The sequence below is a fragment of the Eptesicus fuscus genome, chromosome 2 (assembly GCF_027574615.1).
Source record: "Eptesicus fuscus isolate TK198812 chromosome 2, DD_ASM_mEF_20220401, whole genome shotgun sequence".
Taxonomy (NCBI): Eukaryota; Metazoa; Chordata; class Mammalia; order Chiroptera; family Vespertilionidae; genus Eptesicus; species Eptesicus fuscus.
The window spans coordinates 77,845,331-77,869,258 of record NC_072474.1 but is presented as its reverse complement, the minus strand read 5'-3'; the positions used below and the strand labels follow the sequence as shown (position 1 = coordinate 77,869,258).

General features: G+C 42.2%; 1 protein-coding gene across 1 annotated transcript in view; it reads right to left on the bottom strand.

Moving 5' to 3' along the window:
• TECRL (trans-2,3-enoyl-CoA reductase like) overlaps positions 1 to 23,928 on the bottom strand; it is an 81,214-nt gene that overhangs the window by 22,621 nt on the left and 34,665 nt on the right. Inside the window, exons 3-4 of the mRNA XM_008140337.3 lie at positions 10,581 to 10,625; positions 4,088 to 4,191 (exon numbers count right to left, since the gene is read on the bottom strand). Of these exons, the coding sequence (XP_008138559.1) occupies positions 4,088 to 4,191; positions 10,581 to 10,625 (149 nt within the window). The remainder of the gene's footprint in view (positions 1 to 4,087; positions 4,192 to 10,580; positions 10,626 to 23,928) is intronic.

Here is a 23,928-nt window from a genome sequence, read left to right as displayed (position 1 = left end):
AAAACCAAGAGAAAGAGCAGAAATTCAAAATAGATGAACTGAAGATTCACCTAACAGAATTATCAGATATATACTAAGAAAAAGAAACTTGTCTTTTATATGTTTAAAGAAATAAAGGACAGCCCTAGCCAATTAAGCTCAATGGATAGAGCATTGGCCTGTGGACTGAAGGGTCCTGGATTCGATTCTGATCAAGAGCACATGCCCAGGTTGCTGGCTCGATCCCCAGTAGGGGGTGTGCAGGAGACAACCTGTCAGTGATTCTCTGTCATCATTGATATTTCTATCTCTCTCCCTCTCCCTTCCTCTCTGAAATAAATAAAAATATATTTTTTAAAAAGAAATAAAAGACAAAGTTGAAAATTTTAGCAGATATTTGAAAACTATAAAACAAGATACATTTAAATGTAATATGAACCCCAGAAGGAGATTACAAAGAGAATCAAAAGATAAAGAGGATATCCTAACTATTTTTTCAGGTTATATATATATATATATATATATATATATATATATACACACACACACACTCAGGATTACACTCTAAAACCAAAGTAGGATAAATAGGAACATAAACATAACTGTGAGCACCATAGTCAAACTACTGATAATCAATCAAAAGAAAATTATAAAGTCAGACACATTAATTTCAAAGACATATAGTAGACTTTTTCACAGAAACAATGGACATCAAAAAATCAAAATAATGAAGTTTTGTGAATACAGATGAAAATTACTGCCAATATGGGATTATTTTCTATAAAAAATATTCTCCAAGAATAAAAGTTAAATTAACACATTTTAACATGAACAAGAATTGAGAAAATTCACTAGTGGCAGAACTACAATAAACACTAAAGATATTATTCAGGAAGAATAATTTTTCTACACCTAAGCTCACCATTAAGAAGAAGAACTAAATTGTCATAAAAAGATTAATCTAAATAAAATTTAGTCATATAACGTTGCTTTAAATAACATAAACAATTAGAATATACCACAACAATAGGAGATAAGCCAGGAGGAGATCAAGTATGTTAAAAGTTGTTCAATTATCTATGAAGTCTCTTCCCATTAGTAAACTTATATCAAGCAAATTACATTAGTATTTAATATTTTAAGATTCATATTGTAGTGATGTGGGTAACCACTAGAGTTACTAAAAAAGAAGTTATAACTACCAAAATAATAGGGAGTCTAAAAGAAAATAAAGTGCCAGAATAAATCCAAAATTGGGCCAGGAAAAAAACAAAACAGAAAATATATTATAAAACACATGAGGCAAATTAAAAGAAAAATGTTAACTTTGGCAATTAAAAAATAAGTAATCCTTTATGATAAAAAGAAACTGATTAAAATGTAAAATATAAAGCTATTAAACTACTGGAAGAAAATATAAGAGCAAAACTGCCAGATTCAGCAGTAGGCAACATTTTTATATATGACAAGGAAGGCAAGATCCTTAAGAAAAAAACATTAATAAATTAGAATGCATTGAAGTTGAAAACATTTTGCACAACAACAATAACAACACAACTTTGTTAACGTGATGAAAAGACAAGTTAGAAACTGAGAGGAAATATTTATAAACCACATATCAGATAGAGGATTTGTATCTAGAATAGAAAAGGTACTCTTGAAACTCAACAACTGTGCCCCAGATAATAAAAACTTATGTTTACAGAAATACCTATATACATTGAAATATAATGCCTATATTTGTAATAGCAAAATACTGAAAACCACCCAAATGTCTGTCAATGTCTGAATGGTTAAACAAACTCTGCTACATCCATACAACTGAATACTATTAAATAAAAAAGAGCTGAGTATTGATACTTAAAACAACCAGGTGGATCCCAAAGGCACTATACTTATAGAAAAACAAACATCAATCTCAAAAAACTGATTCTGTTTCTATAGCTTTCACCACGTGACAAAAATATAGAGATGCAGATTGGTGGTTGCCCCAGGGTAGGGAAGAGAGTGTGTGAACATACGAGGGTGACATGCGGGAGTTCCTCTGTGGGCATGGACAAATTCTGTATCTGGTATTGCTGGTATATACTAGGACATGAATCTATGCAAAAGATAAATTGCACAGAGCAATATGAATGAATGTACAATGATGAAAACTGTAAGATTAGTCTAGTTATTAGCATTTATATAGTGAAGTTTATAATATTAACTTGTTCTCCTAAGTCTTTCAATAAGTGTAATTTTTCTCCATAATTCCGTGACAACACACTCTTACTTGATAAAAAAATATTAAGTGTTATTTTTGACCTTGCTAAATTAAAGAGATTGTTTCTAAAAAACCTAATAAACAAAGACAAAACAAAAAACTTCACTATGATAATGCTTATATTCTAGGAATGCATGTTAATATTTTATAAATAAGTAAAAATGTTATGTGTGATAAAGTATTTATTTTATTGTATAATTTAATTGATATAAAGTGGGGGTAATGTGCATATTTTTAGCATTTAATAGGAATGACTCATTTGGAGGAAAAGGTTATGTGAACGATAGGATTGATTTAAAAATATCTAGTCTATTTCCAGAGTTCTCTCTGTCACCTAAATGACTCTCCTCTCAGATAGGCTATAATTTTCTAGTACCATTTTCTTAGAATTCCACCTTAGAAATTTTTCTCCTCAGTGCTTATCCAAAGGTGCAGCTGGGGTTTCTAATGAAATCACAGTTAATGCCACTTATTTTGTCTACAACTTCTATAGACATAATTCCCTTTTCATCATAAATATAGACAAAGACTGAATATTTTAACCTTTGCAGATCAAAATCTGCTTGTCCAAAATCTCTTTTAGCAAACATCTGTGGATACCACATTTAAGTATTAAACCCTTTGCTTACCCAATGCCTGTGTCAATAGATTGTTTTATAAACATTATAATACTCTTCACAAAGATTCAATATTCTAAACTCAGTTTTTAGTACAACAAAGTAATAGACAAAAGTTCAAAAAACTTTGGAAACTAAAGTAATTAACAAAAAAGTGAAAAAAATATATATATAACATAATAAGCAGGAAGATTATATATGTTAAAGGAGAAATTGTTAGAAAAGTAGAGAATGACACAGTATTTTAATGAATGAATACAAACTTGAATTTCTATGTTTGAGAATTAAATAATAATGCAAAAATATCTTGTTTGTAATAATTTAAAAATTGATTGCTGTTAGATAAAGGGAAAACTCAAAGCAGTATAGATGATAACCTTGATTGCTAATGCTGGCAAAAAGGAAAGCCATTTTGAATAGAAATTATTAAAAGTGTCATCACATCACAGATATCTAACAGAATACAATCAGAAAAAAATCTTTAAAGTCTAAACAATATAAGTAAGTTTCATTTAACTGAAAAAATATAATGATTGCATTGTTCTTTGTATATCAGTGTCAAAAGTATTTATTAGATTAAACATTTCATTGCCTCTGTTTCTAAATATCACATAGTATTTCTTGTTATTGAATGTATTCCATTACTCATGAATAGCATGAAACTTGTGAACTGGTATCAAGTATTTTCTCTGTTTCCGAGTCCTCCAAGTCTTTTAGTGCAGTCTTCATTTTAATGACTTGGATATAATCACCACCACTTTGAAAGCTTCTCCTCCAGGTAGAGCCCAGACAATTAACCAAAGAAGTCTTACTACTTAACTCTTAGTTTCCAAAATGCCCTTCCCCTGTTAGGCCATTTCTACTCAGTATTTTCTCTCCCTTCTTTCCAGTTTCAAAAAGGATCTTCTTTATCACCAGGCTCCTAGAAAGAAAGCCGAATAAATGCCATTTAAACTGACAAGGCATAGGGGGAGCAGAAATGAGGCCATCAGTCACTGGATATACTAACATATAAAAAGAAATTTATCTTCCTTCTTTCAACTGTTCCTTCTTCCATTGTTCCAATTCTTCTATGGGCTGTTAGCCACTGCTCATAGTAAATACGGACAATTTAACACACCATCCAGTACAATATTTTGTTTCACCTATAAATTATTTGACAGAGAGATTTCACATCAGCAAATATTTCAAATCATAATGTGGGGCATTTTAAACTAATACTTACTGTGGTCCATCTGACCTGCCGACCGAGATCTGTAAAATAGAGTGTGACAATGGAGGATGCTGCAACACTTTGAATGGTTATGTAGTCCTTCAAAAAAGGCCCACCTTAAATAATAAGAAATATTATTTCAATACAATTTCAAGGTAAAATGATAAATTTTATGAGCAACCAACAAAATCCAAGATGAATTTAACACAGGAATCGTGATGTATAGTACATTTTTGAAGTGAAATAAAATGTGAATATACCCATTTTATAAAATATCTAGCAAATTTGCAAATGCACAGTAATTTTCCAATGTTATCTAAACAAAGTAGACTGTCAATAGCTAATATCCTATTGTGTTCTAAGAAAATGTAACATTAAATAATGTCATAATAAAATATGATATAAGGTACTTTTAAAATATAATTTTGGGTGTCAGTACACAAACATCTCAATTGTTCTCTAAGTGATTTTATTATAGGATTAATTAATTGGGGTAAAATTATTTCAATGGTTATTGCAAAGCACTGGGGGAGGGGCAGGGTTTACCTTTTTAAAAGACCGCAGTGGATACTGTGTGAAAAATGGGAGGAAAAGAGCAAGGAGATTATTTAGGAGGAACTTAGAATTTGTCAAGAGGTGAATAATATTTGTTTGGATTAAAATGGCAGTTGTGTAAATGTTAAAAAGTCATCAGTCACAGATATATTTTGAACATAGAGTAGATTTAACTTGAGAAGAAAGGATTCAGTGAGATACTGGTCTTAGATATTTGGCCTGAGCACTTAGGCGCATTGCAACCTCATTAACTGATATGAAAAAGACTGAGAAAGAAGCAGGATTTGAGGATGAAAATTAAGGTTTTAGTTAGGGTGAGGTAAGTATGTGATAATGATCAGACATTTAAGTGGGAGCTGTCCAGTAGGCAGTTGGGTAGATGTTTCTATAGGTACTTGAAAATCATTAAAATTTAAAATCATGAGGCTTGATGAGGTTATTTATGTACTCAGTTTTAAAAGAAGACAATGGAAACCAAGACAGAGCTTTCTAGCACTCCAGAATTTCTACGTAGTTAGAGAAATATACAGCAAAGATTATTGAGCAGAGAATCCAACCACACTGTGTCTTCAAGCTAATAAATTAGTGTTATTTTAAGCTGCTAAATTTGTTGCACATCAATGGGAAGCATGTATCAAGGTAAAGACTTTGATATCCAAATAGTCAGCAATGTTGGTGTGACAATCGCATATAACAACATATGTTAATAATGAAAAAAAAAATTCTGATGTACTGAAAACATCTTTCCAACATGGCCTTATGGACATCCTTGGGGAGGTGATCAGTTTCTACTCTTTTATCTATTCTTTGCTAACTTCAAGGAACAGAGTGCTTCCATTATCTTTTAAAATGTGGTTCCATTAATATGATATGTGAATAAAACAACCTGATAGAATCCAGACATATCATTAACTAGAGGCCTGGTGCACGAATTCGTGCACAGTGGGGTCCCTTGGCCTGGCCAGCAATTGGGGCTGATCGAGGCCATCTCACACAGTCCTGATCAGGACCGATCAGGCTGGCTGGGCAAGGAGAGGGACCGCAGGAGGTTGGCCAGCTGCAGGAGGTTGGCTGTGGGAGCACACTGACCACCATAGGGCAGCTCCTGCATTGAGCATCTGCCCCCTGGTGGTCAGTGCACGTTGTAGCTATAAGCCGGTCATCTGGTTGTAGGTCATAATGGTATTGTAGGCTTTTATATATATGTACTAGAGGCCCAGTGCACAAAATTTGTGCACAGAGGGGGTGGTGTCCCTCAGCCCAGCCTGCACCTCTCCAATCTGGGACCCCTCTCACAATCCAGTACTGCTGGCTCCCAACCACTCACCTGCCTGCCTGCCTCATTGCCCCTAACCGCTTCTGCCTGCCAGCCTGATCACCCCCTAACCACTCCTTTGCCAGCCTGATCGACGCCTAACTGCTCCCCTGCTGGCCTGATTGCTGCTAACTTCCCTCTCCTGCCGAACTGGTCACCCCTAACTGCCCTCTCCTGCTGGCCTGATTGCCCACAACTGCCCTCCCCTGCTGGCCATCTTGTGGCGGCCATATTTGGCCACATGGGGGCAGCCATCTTGTGTGTTGGTATGACGGTCAACTTGCATATTACCTCCTTATTAGATAGGATAGGTTATACCACTCTTAGCCTCAGTTATCAGGAACCCCTGTCTTTGGTCTTCCATGCCTATGTTCTTTTCCAAAGAGAGAGGAATATATAGGGTCAAGAGGACATGTCTAATGTGAGCCCATGCCATTATTACCTATGTCACTTCAGCCAATTAAGGCCCTTAAGTTTTCTGCATATGTTAACTCAAGCAATACATCTTCCAGGGGCATTTCCTCTCAATAAGGGTACAGATACTAAGGTATATACCTCTGAGCCTAAGTGTTTGTCAAGGCTCTTGTATAAAGGGTGTGGATGGTTGGAGCAGTAATAGGAAGACATGGGCCACCTTTACCATGCTTCACCTTTCTAGTGTCAAAAGCCAATGATTCCAGGAATCAGAAATTCAACCCTCTACTTCCAGGACATTATGAAGCCCTGATAATTAATCAAGTGAGAAGGGAGCACACATTTGAGTTGCCAGTTTGTATGACAGGTTTATTGCAACCATGGCTGCAATTCTTCACAGTTTCCATATCCATCAACTTTCAATGTGACTCTTAGTTCCTCCTAATTCAGTAGGTCCTCGGGTTATGGCGGAGATCCATTCCTACGGTGCGACATAACATGCTTTTCGCCGTAAGTCAGAACCCACCTACATAAGCAACTACATCACTCACATGGAGCACATACACAGCAGTAATGAAGTGAAACAGTGAAAAAAAAAGTTAAAAGAAAGATAACAATTCCTGACCTTTACTTGTGGTAAATAAATAAAAAACATAAAACACATATGTACATATGTCGAAATGACGGAACTTTTTTTTAATAAATAAATGGAAGATGGCAATGTAATCCGAGGACTGTCTGTAAGACTTGGTGTCTATTTCCTCACCCCTTGAATGTGGGCTAGACTAGTGACTTGCTTTAGCACACAGAATGCAAGGCAAGGAATCAGATGCCAGTTCCAAACTTGGGCCTCTGGAATTCTTGAGTGCTTGTGCTTATTTGTTTATACCCCTGTTTCCACCATGACAACAACTTCATAATACTCTTCTGAAGCATGAGAGACCAGATAGAACTAGAGCAGTGGTTGCAGTTGTGAATATCCTAGAACAGTCAGTCCCCAACAATTCATCAACTGATTGCAACTGCATGACTGAGCTTAGACAAGTAAGGCCAACTCCATCTACCCAAGCTCAACAGAGCCATTGAACCCAATAAATGTTTGTTGTTTGTCCCATAAAAATCAATGCTTGCAATTTTATTTATGTTTTAGTGAAGTGTTTTGTGTAGGAAAACTGTAAAAGACTAAATTCACATGGTATCATTGTTTGTAGTACAATCATTCTGGCAAATATATTCTGACAGTTAATATATGTAAATATTCAGGTCTTGAATAATTTTGTTGTTAAGTCTTTTTTTCTTAATATTATAACTGTGTTCATAGTTATAACTATGATTGTTAAAGCATCTACCATGTGCAAATCCTAACAACAGTGTTTTATAAACAAAACCTTACAAAAAATAAGTTAGGTTCTTTATCAGCTCCACTTTACAAAAAAGACCCTATGGAGAGGTAAGCAGAGAGTCAGGTTTAAAATTCTGAGTTATCCCAAATAATCTCTTCTTTGAACCATAGTATGCTTATCTTACTAAGTGAATTGACTTTTTTTTCTTTTTTAATAAATCATCACATTCATATCTGAGGACACTTGGCTGTATTTCATTCAGATCACATACTGGTACATCAACTAGGTAAATAAATGTGCAGGGAAAGGAAAAAATTCACAGGAAGTTTGAACTAATACATATTCCCCAGTCTCTTATAGTGTCCTTCAAATTGAAATTACATTTGACATTGATGTCTGTGACATTCTCAGAGTCTTCTTTATATGAGTCAATTTCAGAAAATACTACTCCTATTTCATTTTCTGTTATTTCACAATCCATGTGTTGAAAGGCATTTATGTGCCTGGCACATACTAGGCCCTGCAAAGACAAAAATAAACAAGACAATGATTTGTCTCTTTTAAACTCTAGCCAGAAGAGAATTTATCTTGAACATTTGAACTTGGAAGAATTCGAGACCATCAAGAACATGTGATTCTAACATGGATTTCTTTGTTTTCAAGATAGAAGTCTCAGGCAAAGGAAGAATATCTACCATAGCAAGGAGAGCAACTGCAACATCTGAGAGTGATGCAAGGAAGTCATTGTGTGTCCATAAGTGAAAAATGATAGTACAAATACTTAAAAAGCACCAGAAAAAAATATAGTTGACTATTGTATTGAAAAATTTAGAGATTGGAATTTCTTAATAGATGCCCCTTGTTATTATGGACTTTGACTAAGTATTCCTCTAAAATTTACAATCTATCCACAACTTTTATTTAACAAATCAAATTTCAGGATCTGGTTGACCCAATGTCAGTTTAGCAGGACTCATTTTTAACTGTTATATTTTGTAAGTTTTTAAACTAGAGAATAGAAATTGAAACTTAAAGCTTAATAGTGGATATAATAATTCTCCCTGTAATTTAATTGGTCTGCTCCACTTATCATGGTTTAATATAGCAAAAACTGGGGGGAAAAACGGATAAAGAGATAATCTGTATTCCTGAGAACATAATAGGAGGCAGAAGCATCTATATATATAAAAGGCTAATATGCTAAGTGTCCCTCCAACTGTCCGACTGGTCGCTATGACATGCACTGACCACCAGGGGGAAGATGCTCAATGCAGGAGCTGCCGTAATGCACACTGGCCACTTACAAAGAAATGACATTGCAGACCTGGCGCAAACAAAGCAACACTCAGCTTCCTCCAAGTGGGACACAGGGCCCACCACCACCGCAGAGCAACACACCACCAAATTGCAACCTATGTTGCTGAAACCCCATGGCACAAAATGCGGCCCACAGCCCAGCCCAGCCCAGAAACAGTCTCTGTGGGCGCCGAGTAATGATATCACGTAGCAATGCCTGGCTTTCTCTCCCTAGTGACTAGCCTCCTTGCAGTTTCTTCAGCCCAGGAACACGACTTGCTTTATAGCCAGGTACAAACATTTTACACTTTAACCCAATGTCTGTGAAGTGTTTTCCCATGCCTCATCTCATTTGATCCTCAGAGAATTCCTGGAGTAGGTAGATAGGAGACTTGGTAGAATCTTTTTTTTTTTTTTTTCTTATTAGCGAGACAACGGAGATTTAGAAAGTTTAGAAACTTGACCCAACTGAAAAGAAGTAAGAAATGGTGGAACTTGAAAATGACTCCAGGTTTTCTCACTGTGCAGAATATAGTCAAACACTGTTACAGTTAAATATTTCACCCTTTGTTCTCCCTGTGTGATCTACAATAATAATCTGCTTCATGTTTATATTTACTGCTGTGTTGCTGACAATTACTTGAAAGATAAGTTGGGGTGCTTCTGATTTAGCTAAACTTTTTTAGGAAAAAGTTTAGCTAAATCAGAAAACAGGCCTAATTAAGCAAGTTTATCTATACACTGAGTGGCCAGATTATTATGATCTCTGAACACATAATAATCTGGCCACTCAGTGGATAGATAGATAGATAGACAGACAGACAGACAGACAGACAGACAGATAGATAGATAGATAGATAGATAAGATAGATAGATAGATAGATGGATAGATAGATAGATAGATAGATAAGATAGATAGATAGATAGATAAGAGGCCCAGTGCATGAATTCATGCATGGGTGGGGTCTGGCCAGCCTGGCCAGGGGAAGGGGACATGGGCGATTGGCCAGCCTGCCTGCTGGTCAAACTGCTGGTCGAGGGGACAAGTTGCATATTAGCCTTTTATTATACAGGATATACATTGAGTGGCCAGATTATTATGTGTTCAGAGATCATAATAATCTAGCCCATCAGTATCTATATAAAGCTCTCACTGGCGGCAATCGCACACATCTGTTTCCATCTATCATTGTCGATCATGAATTTGGTTGACACTTCTATTATAGAGAAAAGGTGAATAACAATATTAAAATATATCTCCTAATTAATTTTCTTTCAATGTGCACAAATTTGTGCACTGGGCCTCTAGTTAGATCAATAAAAGCTTTAGAGACAGAAAGATATTCCTTTAGATCCTTCCTCTAACACTCTACTGACAGTGAATGGCAAAAGTTATCTCTTTGAGACTAAAATTCCTCATTCATAAAAGTTGAGCACTGGCATGTTGGAAGGATCATATTTGATAATATATTTATGGCATTTATTACAATGCTTGCCATTTAATAAGGGATGAACATTAGCTATTGATGACAGAAAAGGGATTCCAGGTTAAATGAATACATAAGTAAAAGTTGGTTCTTACCATGTTCTAGCTGCAGTCCAATTCGAGAAGGGCACCAATTAGGATCTATTAAATGAAAAATAATATTTAACTGTCAGCACAAATGTAAAACACATTTTAAAATTTAGAAATTTTCATTGGAAGACAGATTAGATTTTAGGTTACAGTAAAATGGTTACCCAGTGTCAGAAATGAAAATAGTGGTTACCCTTGGAGGGTGCTGAGAAGAAAGCAAGACAGAAGTTTAAGGGGTGGTATATTTTTGCTTTTAGACCTAGGGAGTGGGTATGTACATGCTTTCATTCTGTGGACATGTACCAAGGTATGTGACCTATGTATGACTTGTGCACTTTGTACAAGTTATTCTTCAGTAAAAAGCCTAAACATCTTCATTTAAAACTGGAAGACTTGCCCTGGCCAGGTGGATCAGTTGGTTGGAGTGTCATCCCATACACCAAAAAGGTTGTGGGTTTGATTCCCGTTGATTCCCGGTAAGGGAACATACCTAAGTTGTGGGTTCAATCACTGGTCAAGACAAACAGGGGAGGCAACTGATCAATGTTTCTCTCTCACATCAACATTTCTCTCTCTCTCTCTCTCTCTCTCTCTCTCTCTCTCTCTCTCTCTCTCTCTCTCTCTTTATTAGTCCTCACCCGAGGATATTTTTCCATTGATTTTTAGGGACAGTGGAAGAGAGAGGGAAAGACAGAAAGAAACATTGATGTGAGAGAAATACTTCGATTGCTTACCTCTTGCAGGAGCCTGGACCAAGGCCCGGCCCAGGGAGGAGCCTGCAACCAAGATACTTGCCCTTGACTGGAATCTAACCTGCGACTCTCTCCTCTGAGTCAAACCAGCTGTTTGGCTTCCTCTCTCTTTTTAAAATTAGTAAACATATCCTTGGGTGAGGATTTAAAAAAAAATGGAGGACTCTGATCTCATGTAAAATGTATTTAAAAATATTGGCATGTGAAAGTGGGTTACTGTCTCTATTAAGAGTAAGGTACTTTATCTGAATAATATGTATTATTGACTTTTAATATTATGGGCATATTGATCATAGTAGAAACATCACTTTAGTATCTCCTACTTATACTACCATTAAGAATAAATAGATTACTAAAGAATTCTATCTGGATAAGAAAATAAAAATCTTCATTATATAGTGCCATAATAAAAATGTTGGTTCACAATTACCAGAATATTATTCTTTTCTTCTAAAATAAATTCTAAGTTATTTTAAAGTCTATTGAAAATTTAATTCTTGACTGTGTGATCCACTTTTAAGCAAAGAAACTTGAAAATAATAAATTAAGAGCATTATCAAAGGAATATTCCACAATTATTTTGTTTTTAAAACATTACTTTTTAAAGTGTTCATTAAGAATGATGATAATGTGACATAACTAGACTATTGCAATCAATTCTCTATAAATTTACTGCAAAAAGACAATTTATACATGGAAATACTAATGATAAAATAACTCATAAGTCAAAAATTATAAGCACCAGTAAAAAGATATTTAGGATTACATGTAAACAAAATTTACATATAATATGTAATAGCATGGCAAATGAAGAAGGCATAAGTGTTTAACTCTGGCATTTCCTTATTTTAAATTAGAAAATATGCAGTTAAAGGCACATTATTTTTATTTACTAGTGCAATTGTTATTATTTATATAACCATTTGCTGTTCTGGAATATATGCTAATATTATTTGTTGAAAAATATTTAAAAATAGCTACCTTATTACTCATAGTGAAAATCTATTTTCAAAAAGATATAATGCAAATGAATTCAAGAGAGACTGCTGTAGTTTTAATTGAGTTTCCCATCTTGGGTATTGGAAGAAGTACAAAGCTTATGAGAATCCAGTTATTTTGGACAAATAGTCATTGAGCACCTGTGATTAACGTACATAAGCTATCATAGTCTGACCATTTCAATAATATTCATGTAAGACATCATTTTCAGTACTGCTTTATGATGCCTTTAACAGTGGGAATGTCAATGTAAAACTAAATCTATAATTCTAAGCAAATATATATGTCTATGAACCACATAAGTGAATACTGGCAGAACCCACAATGATGATGAATAATTAGAACTTAGAAGCTCTAAACACATTCAGGAAAATCCATGTCTTTCCAATTCTTTCAATATGGCTAAATTATAAAACTACTTATGAAATACACTTGGCATTTATAGGTTGTAATCTTTGAACACTGTATGCTAGTGAAAGAGTTATTAACTGCCTATGTTAGCCTTTAGATTAGTTTCAGTTATTTTTAATTTCCTCAGTTATCTTTTAAAAGAACAAAATATACATTATCTGAAAAGTTCTGTACTTGTTGGAGTGAGATAACATAGGCTAGAAGAATGGTAGGGAAAAAAAGACTATAAAGGTTAAAGGAAATAGGTTACAAAAGGATTTTTAGTAGCATGAATAGAAGATTAGTTAAAATGTTAAGTATATAGAACTTGAAAAACTGTCTGACAGCTGAATTACGATTATGTAGTAGGTCTAATGCATCATTCAGGATCTTAAATTATCTAAGATGCTGAACTTGATTTGTATAACTCTTATCATGTTTTAGCTTTAGAGTTTTTTTTTTCCTTAAGTGGAATTGTTCATATCATGATGTAATAACTTCCTAAATATGCAATGTATCCATGTAATTCAAATATATTTATTTTTAAAAGGTGGCATTTTCCAAACTATTGGTTGTGACCCTTTAGTAAGTTTAAAAAAAAATGTAATCAGTATGTTATTCTTAACATTGTGGAGAGGAGAGGAGAGGGTAAGGGAGGGAAGGGGAGGGTAAGGGAGGGGAGGGAAGGGAAAAGGTGGAGGGGAGGAGAGGAGAGGAGAGGAGAGGAAGAATAGACTAGAGTAGAAATGGATTGTCATATTGTCATAGAACTGGATGCAACACATTAGAATAAATTCTAGATAGATAGGTTAAGTATTGTTTTTGGAACTTTTGTTTCAATAGTTTCAAAATATTTTGTTTTTATAAGACTAATACTCTTGATCAGAATAAAAAAATATTTGAGTTCCATGGATCTAAAAATACATTTTTAAAATGTCCTAAAGCTATTTATTATACAGCTTTTACATAAAAAATTGTCCTCACTGATTTAATGAAATCCTGTAACATAAAATAGATTTGAAGGGTTTAAATATTTTACTTCTTCAAAAAGATTTAAAATTTTGAATTATTAAGGAAGAGGGCAATGATATAAATTATATTAGATTTAAATCAGCTAAAATATGTTATAAGCCAGATTTGCTCAAGTACATAGGCCAGATGCCTGCCCTTGTTTTCTTTTAATCTAAGAGCATGTTAAGGCTATAATTTTTATTATTATTAGTGCTTCTTCTATAGGAAATTGGTCAGCAGTATACATTTTAACTTAAATGCACAACTTGTATTTTCCCAGGTCCAATTTTAGACATGATAAAAGTAGGCAATAGACAAGTGAAATGAAATATTGTATTCTTGACTTAATGGTGGCATACAGATATAGAGCCAATTAGTAATCAAAACATACAGACCAATATTTATAAAGATGAAGTTACTTAGTGAGGATATAATTTATAAGATAATTGATAATTTTTAAATTTTAATATGAAACCTATGCTTCATATTATTACTGAAAGAAGGGACATAAAAAACAGCAGAGACATTTTCAGAAATAATTAATAACCTGATTACCTAGAACCTTGAATTCCTCACTTAAGACTCTACATAAAACTTGCTCCCTAGTCCCTAACCTTTCTTGGTATCACCAATTCTACTAGGAAGGATAAGTACTAAGAGCTGTTAAGAGTCAGTTATAAAAATAGTCATTAGGATATAAAGTAGATCATAGAAAATATAGTCAGTAATATTGCAATAACTGTGAATGATATCAGATGGGTACTAGACTTATCAGGGTGATCATCCTAATATATAAAAAGTCAGAGGCCGTCACAACCTAAATGACCAGATGGATGACCAAACAGCAGGCTAGGGTCCTGGCTGGCATGGCGGGAGTCAGTCCTGGGTCCCGGAAAACCCGCAATGCAGTGGTGGGAGGGATCTGTGGGAACCAGAGCCGTGCTGTGATCGGACTGGCCTCTGGATCCCTCCCCCCAGCATGTAAGCTCCAGGGAACCAGAGCCATGCTGCAACCTGGGAATCATGGTCCCTCCCCCCTGCCTGCAGGCCTCTGGGTCCCACCCCCCCACCCGCCTGCAGGCTCCAGGGAACCAGAGCCATGCTGCAATTGGACTGGCATCTGTGTCCCTCCTCCCGGCCTTCAGGCTCCAGAGAACCAATAAATGCATAAATAACTGGAACAGCAAATTGATGTTTTAATTTCTTCTTTCCACTCTCTACCTAAAAATCAATTTTAAAAAGGCTTTGCATATGTTGAATGGTAATTATAGTTTTTTTTTTAATGAATAGAGAATTAAAATCATATTATAAAGAGCTGAGAAGGAGTGGATGGGCACTAAATATTAAGACTTACATTCCTGGATATATATTTGATATAACATTGAATCATCATGAAAATTTTATGTGATTGGCATTTTACAAGTAGTGCAGAGTAAAAGGCTCTGGAAAAGAACAAAGTGGTGGCAGCCCCATGCCGGAACAAGAAGGAGCAGACGGAGTTTTTGCAGCAGGAATCTGAGAGGCTGGAGCTCATGAATGCAAAGCTGAAAACCCAGATGGATGAGCTGAAGCTGGAGTGGCAGCAGCGCATCCTGAGGGCTCAGCCAGCATTGCCCCACCTGCATTGTTAGGACTGACAGTTTTAAGACCCCTGACTCAGAAGGCAACCCACTGCTGGAGCAGCTGGAGAAGAAGTGACCATGGGCTGGGAGTAGGAGGAGGAGATGAGGAGACAGAGGAGGAGGGTCCCAGAGGACTCTTCCTTGCTGCATGAAAAACTCTTCAATGAGGCTCAGCACAGCCAACATCAGCCAGGCTTTTTTGTGAAGCTCAGATCAGCCACACCAGGGGAAGAAACCCAGGACCAAGCACTGAGACCAAAGTAGTCTTGAGGGTGGGCTGTTCTGCCTTGGGCCAGCCTTGCAGGAGGCAGAACAGAGGCTTTGGGCTGGAGAGATGCCCAACCATTTCTCCGGCTTCTCCACCAGGGCACCCATCCAAAGGACCTCTGAGCAGCCAGGAAAAGCCATGAGTTGCAACCAAAATTAGGCTGAGTATAGAACTCAGAGTGAAACAGCAATCTTAAAAATGCCACCTAGATAATTAAGTGATCTAGCTAAGATGGATTCAAGAAAGCCAGTAAGGCATGATATGTATGATAGTGTTTATGTATCTGCTTGTCCCCAGCCCTGACCCTGACCCTGACCCTGATCCTGGTGCAAGGCTGGAGAAGGGCACAGTGCCAGGCCCTGCTGTACCCACCCACCATGGTCCAGCTCAGTCCTGCTGGAGTGGCAGCCGGGGCACACCCTCACTGGCCCTGCTGGAGTTGCTATGGGCACGAGGCACAGGTGCCTTTCCAAAGCACATACTCACTGAATGTTTACAGACTGGCTGTCCTGGCAGGGCTTTCAACTGCACATGTTTTTTATACTTTTTTAAAAAATATTTTTTACAAAAAAAAGATTTTATACAAGCAATATGTAAATAGATTTCTATAATCACTTGATGTGATACAATATAAATACGCTATGATTTGTTTGTTACAAACAGATATTCAGCAATTATGGCTGTTTGTGTAACTTCTAAGTACTGTAGTCTCTGGGTGTTGGGAGTGGCAGGGGCGTGGTGCGGTGGATTTCCATCCTGGTAAACCCTTCATAGTACTCAGTCCTGTATCACCCAGTAAACATTACTCTAACTTAAAAAAAAAAAAATAAAGAAAGAGGAAGGCCCAGGCCACTGGCCAGTGACGCTGTGGCAGGTGTGCAGCCGGCCAGCGATCACTGCACAGAAGGAGGCCCAGGCCATCCAAGCCATCATACCCCATGCCTACCGTAGAGGGAGGCCACTGGTGGCGGGGTGGGGAGGGGGCAGCACTGCAAAGATGGCAAGCAGTGGCAGTAGCAGAGGTGGGGCCAGCTGCCTGCAGCCGGGGGAAGGAAAGCCCTGATAGACCCTGATCTCAGGCCAGGCCTAGGGACCCTACCCAAGGGTCCCAGATTCTGAGAGGGTGCAGGCTGGGCTGAGAGACCGCCCCCCCACAAATGCATGAATTTTCATGCACCAGGCCTCTAGTAAGTTATATAAATGTCTAATCACTATGTTGTACCCTTGAAACTAATATAATATTGTATGACACCTGCAATTTAAAAAAATAATTAAACAACATACATTACTTAATTTATGTGATGGAATATTTATAATGAACCATAGAGAAAGAAATTGGCAACCAATCTTTATTATTTACAATCTGAGCTGTCTGTATCTGGTGTAGTAAGATGGGATGAAGTGTAAATAGAAACAGAATATAGTTCTGAAAAGTATGCTATGCAGAGCTTGCTCTATTCAAGAGTTTAGTAGAAAAAAACAAACATAAAATAATGTTCTATAATTTTCTACATAGCTCAGTTCAATTTCTCAAGATTCCAGAATTCATGTAGGAGAAATAAGCGAAATATGATGTCTTTGAAGGAAAATGTAAAGGAAGGACATTATTATTTAGAATACCAAATCTTATACCCAGTAGACTCTTTCTATTAGTAGATGAACATCTAATGGATCAATTTTGAGAAAAACAAATTAATTATGGTTCTAACAGATGAGATAAACAAAACAATGTTAAGCAAAAGAAACATATGTATATGTGGATACTTTTTTTTTTTTTTTTTTTTTTTTTTTTTTTTTAAATTTCTTTATTGATTAAGGTGTCACATATTTGTCCTCATCCCCCCATTCCCATCCCACCCCTCTCCCCACGCATGCCCCAATCCCCTGTTGAACTTAACCATTGGATAGGCTTATATGCATGCATACAGGTCCTTTGGTTGAACTCTCCCCCTCCCCCCCACCCTCCCCCTACCCTCCCCTATCCTCCCTCTGAGGCCCGATAGTCCGATCGATGCCTCCTTGCTTCTGGTTCTGTTCTTGTTCCTCAGTCTATGTTGTTCATCATTTCCCCTAGATGAGCGAGATCATATGTCACTAGATATATACTAATAAGAACTGAATGTGAGACGAGCAATAATAGTTATGCTGACAGGCAAATGAATCAATCTGTAGCGAGCTTCCCCCTGGACCAACAGATCTTTTGAGACACAATTTCAATGTCCAGTAGTTCCTTATGTGTACATGTCAGCACTGACCTCTCAGCTCTGGATGGTGGACAAATGGTGGTAATGGAGGTCCGACTCCCTCTGGTTTGGTCTCGGCCGAACCCAGGGGCACGGCGTCACCCGGACTAAGGGGCACGTGGCCTCACCCATACCCAAGGGGCGCGTGGTCTCACCCGGGCCTGGGACCCAGCCTCACCCGGATGGATCCAGGGGCGCACGGCCTCACCCGGACCCAGGATCTGGCTTCACCCGTACCCAGGGACGCTTGGCCTCTCCCAGACCCAGGGGCACGTGGCCTCACCCGGGCTTAGTTGCACAAGGCCTCACCTGGTTCCAGGGACACATGGTCTCTCCCGGACCCAGGGACGCTTGGCCTCTCCCAGACCCAGGGCCACTTGGGCTCACCCGGGCCTAGGTGCACGAGGCCTCACCCGGATCCAGGGACACATGGTCTCACCCGGACCCAGGGACGCTTGGCCTCTTCCAGACCCAGGGCCACTTGGGCTCACCCGGGCCTAGGTGCACGAGGCATCACCCGGATCCAGGGACACATGGTCTCACCCGGACCCAGGGACGCTTGGCCTCTCCCGGACCCAGGGCCACTTGGGCTCACCCGGGCCTAGGTGTACGAGGCCTCACCCGGATCCAGGGACACATGGTCTCACCCGGACCCAGTGACGCTTGGCCTCTCCCAGACCCAGGGCCACTTGGGCTCACCCGGGCCTAGGTGCACGAAGCCTCATCCGGATCCAGGGACGCATGGTCTCACCCGGACCCAGGGACGCTTGGCCTCTCCCAGACCCAGGGGCACGTGGCCTCACCCGGGCCTAGGTGCACGAGGCCTCACCCGGATCCAGGGACACATGGTCTCACCCGGACCCAGGGATGCTTGGCCTCTCCCAGACCCAGGGCCACTTGGGCTCACCCGGGCCTAGGTGCACGAGGCCTCACCCGGATCCAGGGACACATGGTCTCACCCGGACCCAGGGACGCTTGGCCTCTCCCAGACCCAGGGCCACTTGGGCTCACCCGGGCCTAGGTGCACGAGGCCTCACCCGGATCCTGGGACACATGGTCTCACCCGGACCCAGGGACGCTTGGCCTCTCCCAGACCCAGGGCCACTTGGGCTCACCCGGGCCTAGGTGCACGAGGCCTCACCCGGATCCAGGGACACATGGTCTCACCCGGATCCAGGGACGCTTGGCCTCTCCCAGACCCAGGGCCACTTGGGCTCACCCGGGCCTAGGTGCACGAGGCCTCACCAGGATCCAGGGACACATGGTCTCACCCGGACCCAGGGACGCTTGGCCTCTCCCAGACCCAGGGCCACTTGGGCTCACCCGGGCCTAGGTGCACGAGGCCTCATCCGGATCCAGGGACGCATGGTCTCACCCGGACCCAGGGACGCTTGGCCTCTCCCAGACCCAGGGGCACGTGGCCTCGCCCGGGCCTAGGTGCACGAGGCCTCACCCGGATCCAGGGACACATGGTCTCACCCGGACCCAGGGACGCTTGGCCTCTCCCAGACCCAGGGCCACTTGGGCTCACCCGGGCCTAGGTGCACGAGGCATCACCCGGATCCAGGGACGCATGGTCTCACCCGGACCCAGGGACGCTTGGCCTCTCCCAGACCCAGGGCCACTTGGGCTCACCCGGGCCTAGGTGCACGAGGCCTCACCCGGATCCAGGGACACATGGTCTCACCCGGACCCAGGGACGCTTGGCCTCTCCCAGACCCAGGGCCACTTGGGCTCACCCGGGCCTAGGTGCACGAGGCCTCATCCGGATCCAGGGACGCATGATCTCACCCGGACCCAGGGACGCTTGGCCTCTCCCAGACCCAGGGGCACGTGGCCTCACCCGGGCCTAGGTGCACGAGGCCTCACCCGGATCCAGGGGTGCATGGTCTCACCCGGACCCAGGGACGCTTGGCCTCTCCCAGACCCAGGGCCACTTGGGCTCACCCGGGCCTAGGTGCACGAGGCCTCACCCGGATCCAGGGACACATGGTCTCACCCGGACCCAGGGACGCTTGGCCTCTCCCAGACCCAGGGGCACATGGCCTCACCCGGGCCTAGGTGCACGAGGCCTCATCCGGCTCCAGGGACACATGGTCGCACCCGGACCCAGGGACGCTTGGCCTCTCCCAGACCCAGGGCCACTTGGGCTCACCCGGGTCTAGTTGCACGCGGCCTCACCCGGATCCAGGGACGCATGGTCTCACCCGGACCCAGGGACGCTTGGCCTCTCAGACCCCGGGGCACGTGACCTCACCCATGCCTAGGTGCACGAGGTCTCACCCGGATCCAGGGACACACGGTCTCACCCGGACCCAGGGACGCCTGGCCTCCCCCAGACCCAGGGGCACGTGGCCTCACCCGGGCCTAGGCGCACGAGGCCTCACCCGGATCCAGGGACACACGGTCTCACCCGGACCCAGGGACGCCTGGCCTCCCCCAGACCCAGGGGCACGTGGCCTCACCCGGGCCTAGGCGCACGAGGCCTCACCCGGATCCAGGGACACACGGTCTCACCCGGACCCAGGGACGCCTGGCCTCCCCCAGACCCAGGGGCACGCGGCCCCACCCGGGCCTAGGTGCACGAGGCCCCACCCGGATCCAGGGACACATGGTCTCGCCCGGACCTAGGGGTGCGTGGCCTCTCTCAGACCCAGGGGCACGTGGCCTCCCCTGGACCTAGGTGCACGAAGCCACCCGGACCCAGGGGCGCGTTACCTCTCTCAGACCCCTGGTCGCGTGGTCTCACCCGGATCCAGGGGCTCACGCCCTCACCCGTACTCGGGACCCAGCCTTACCCGGATCCAGGGGCCCACGGCCTCACCCGGACCCAGGGTTCAGATTCGCCCGGACCCAGGGGCACATGGCCTCACCCGAACCCGGAGTCCAGCTTCACCAGGACCCAGGGGCGCGTGGCCTCACCCAAACCCAGGGGCTTGAGGCCTCACCTAGACCCAGAGGCGTGTGACCACATCTGAGCCCAGAGGCTCGCAGGCTCGGCTGGACTCGGGTCTCAGCGGGGTTTCGTCTTCTTGATCCCAATTCCTGTTGGTCAATTCCCTCTCAGCAATTCCTTCGGTCATTTTCTCAGAGCTCCAGGGCGGCTGCCGCAGAACTCGTTGGGCGGCGGGCTCGGCAAGGCTCCGGTGTGCCCGGTGCCCGGCGGTGGGCTGGTCCGGTGTCGCTGCGTCGGCCCTTGGGTCTGCAACGGTGGCCAGTCGCTGAGCGTGCGCACCTGGCCACTTCGGGGCATTGAGATTCTTGAAGGACTCGGAGGTCAGCAAGCACGGAGTCTCCCACCCCATGTCTCCCAGGGGCTCGTCTGTCCGTGCTCAGCAGCGAGTGGAGCCGTCCCCTCAGCCGGAGACCGCCGGGGGAACTGCGCCGAGCACGTTCCAGGCCACCATTGTGTCGCCTGAGCCATAGTTCTTAAAGTGTGGACTTTGGGTCACCGGCATCAGCATCATCCTGCGTACCCCTCTCTTTTATTCTAGTTGTAGAGCATCTGCTCAGCCAGCCCCCCGGTCTTTCTGGCTGGTGTCTGCTCTGCTCTCCCGTCGTAGTCTCAATATTGTTGTGGTAGGCAACGATCAGGCTGCCGCCCTATGTCTCCATCTTGGTCCTCCTTTGTACAGTTAAGTCTTGATTGTTGTTGGTGTCACTGGGAGGAATTGTCCTCCAGGCCAATTGGCCGTGAGGACCCTCTTTGTCTATATAGGAAGAGTTGCTGTGCAGGAGACATGTTTGTGGGCCGGGTCTTGATGCAGCAATGCCTTGGTGCTCACTGAGTCTGCCTCTAGAATGCCTCCCTTATGCAAGTGATTGAAATCTGGTGTCATCTCCCACCAACCGCTAGATGCCCTCGTTTCTGGGTCTCCAATGCAGTGTGGGTCAGCCACTACCTGAGGCACTCAGCAGGAAAAAGCTTCTGCTCAGCTTGGCTGGGGCGGAGCTTCAGGGTGGAGCCTACAACCTTGGCTTCCTGTCAGTCCCGCCCTATGAGGCTCCTGTGTCTGTGTCCCTCTGTATTCCTTGCAAACACCTCTGAGAGAAACGCGCCCTGGAGTTTCGCCCACTGCCAAACAGTCCAGTCCCTCCCCTAATGAATCTGGACTCCCAGATTCTCGCCTGGAACTGGGTTTCAGTGTAGTTGGAACTGGGTCTCAGCGCAGTCTGGCGTCCCTGTCTCCTTCCCAGCAGGGCCACCCAGTGGCGCAGGCAAAAGTCCGTCCTCTGCGCACCTTCCATGCGCGCGTCTGGAGCCGCCGCTTCTCTGTGCCTCCGCCACCACAGCCCAAATTCATTCCCCCAGCGTGCGCCTGGCTTCCCAGGGTTTCGCCCGGAACTGGGGTTCAGTGCAGTCGGAACTGGGGTTCAGCACGGTCCTGAGCTTATGTCTCCTTCCCGCTAGGGCAGTTCAGTGGCGCAGGCAACAGTCCGTCCTTTGCGCCCCTTCCCGTGCACGCCTCTGGAGCTCTGCCTTCCCCCGCTCCTCTGTGCCTGCGCCCCACAGCCCAGATTCATTCCCCCAGCCTGCGCCTGGCTTCCCAGGGTTTCGTACGGAACTGGCGCTCAGTGCAGTCGGAGCCGGCACTTAGCGCACTCCGGAGCCTTTATCTCCTTCCTGCCAGTGAACGCCGGCCAGGCCGTCAGCCGCCCCTTCCTCTCCGGCTCCATCCTCCCCGCAGGCGCGCGTGCTCGTGTCTCCGCCAGTTTCTCCATACCTCAGGCTTTTACGGCTCCCCCGATTGTCCCCGTGGCCTTCTCCTTCCCCCCAGCTGTGGGCATTTCAGTCCGCCAGCTCTCCTGTGGTTCTGGACGATGTCCGTTCTGACTCTAGTTGTGCCTTTGAAATTGTTGTGCCCGGCTGCAGGTTAGGTGTTTCACCTATGCCGCCATCTTGGTTTCTCTGTGGATACTTTTATATAAAAGAATAATGCAGATAAAATGATAATTTGTATTAATATACACAAATAAATAAGATGCTGGACAACAATACTGTACACTGGAAGGTGTTTGGATTTAAAGTATTCTGAATGTAGAAAGAATACTTCTGTATGTAGGAAGAATATAGAAATAGGGATGAATCTTAGATTTTTGATAAACAGGATTTTAAATTACACAGTTTTATTAATAAAATTTCATACGTCTATGAAGCCAAACTTTTCTTAATAGCTTCCACCAATTTTCCTTGCTCTGTTATCCAAAGATGTATACAATTTTCTCCTTTTCTGTCAGGGAAGGGCTTGCTCCAATAGGAAGTTCTCATGTGTACAAACAAAATTAAGGGCAATAAGTATTAACCAGGTGAAGGGATGATAGACAGGAACATAATGGCATGACAGAATGCCTGTGCACTTTGCATTAGCACTTTGGTTATATTGTTTCATTAGTTACTGCAGTATTGTTTCACTGCTTCCAAATATTAAAGGTCTTAACAAAAGGGCAGGCGCATGAATTCTGTTTCTTTTATCTTAAGAAATAAACATCAACTATTATTATACAAAACTCTGCCTTAATGTACTAAAATACTTGCTGCTGATTTAATATTGTTAAGTCAGTAGTTTTATTTGCTAGAAATGATTCACTTACCACATTACTTCACTGGCACTAAATGAACCATTTTATTCTCTGTAAACCATTTCTCTGCAGTCTTAAAAATGCCACCGAGATAATTAAGTGACCTAGCGAAGATGGATTCAAGAAAGCCAGTAAGGCATGATATGTATGATAGTGTTTATGTATCTGAAAAATGAGACCCCTTTCCAATGCCATACCCAACAACAACAACAACAAAAGTTTTAACACTCAAAGCAGCACCCAACATGAATAATTTTGCTGACCTTGCGAAGAAAATGCATCTGCTAGAGTTTACTCTTACGGAGCACTCAAGCAAGAAAAAGTGCTATAGCACTGTATAATCAGCAACCGCAACGCAAGGCTTCTGCAGGAAAACAGACATGGTTCTAAAAATGGAAAATTTAAAAGCTGTATGAACCAATATTCAAAAAAGTATGAAAACCAGAGGCATAAAGTCACAAGCCAATTTCACAAATAAATGTAGTAAAA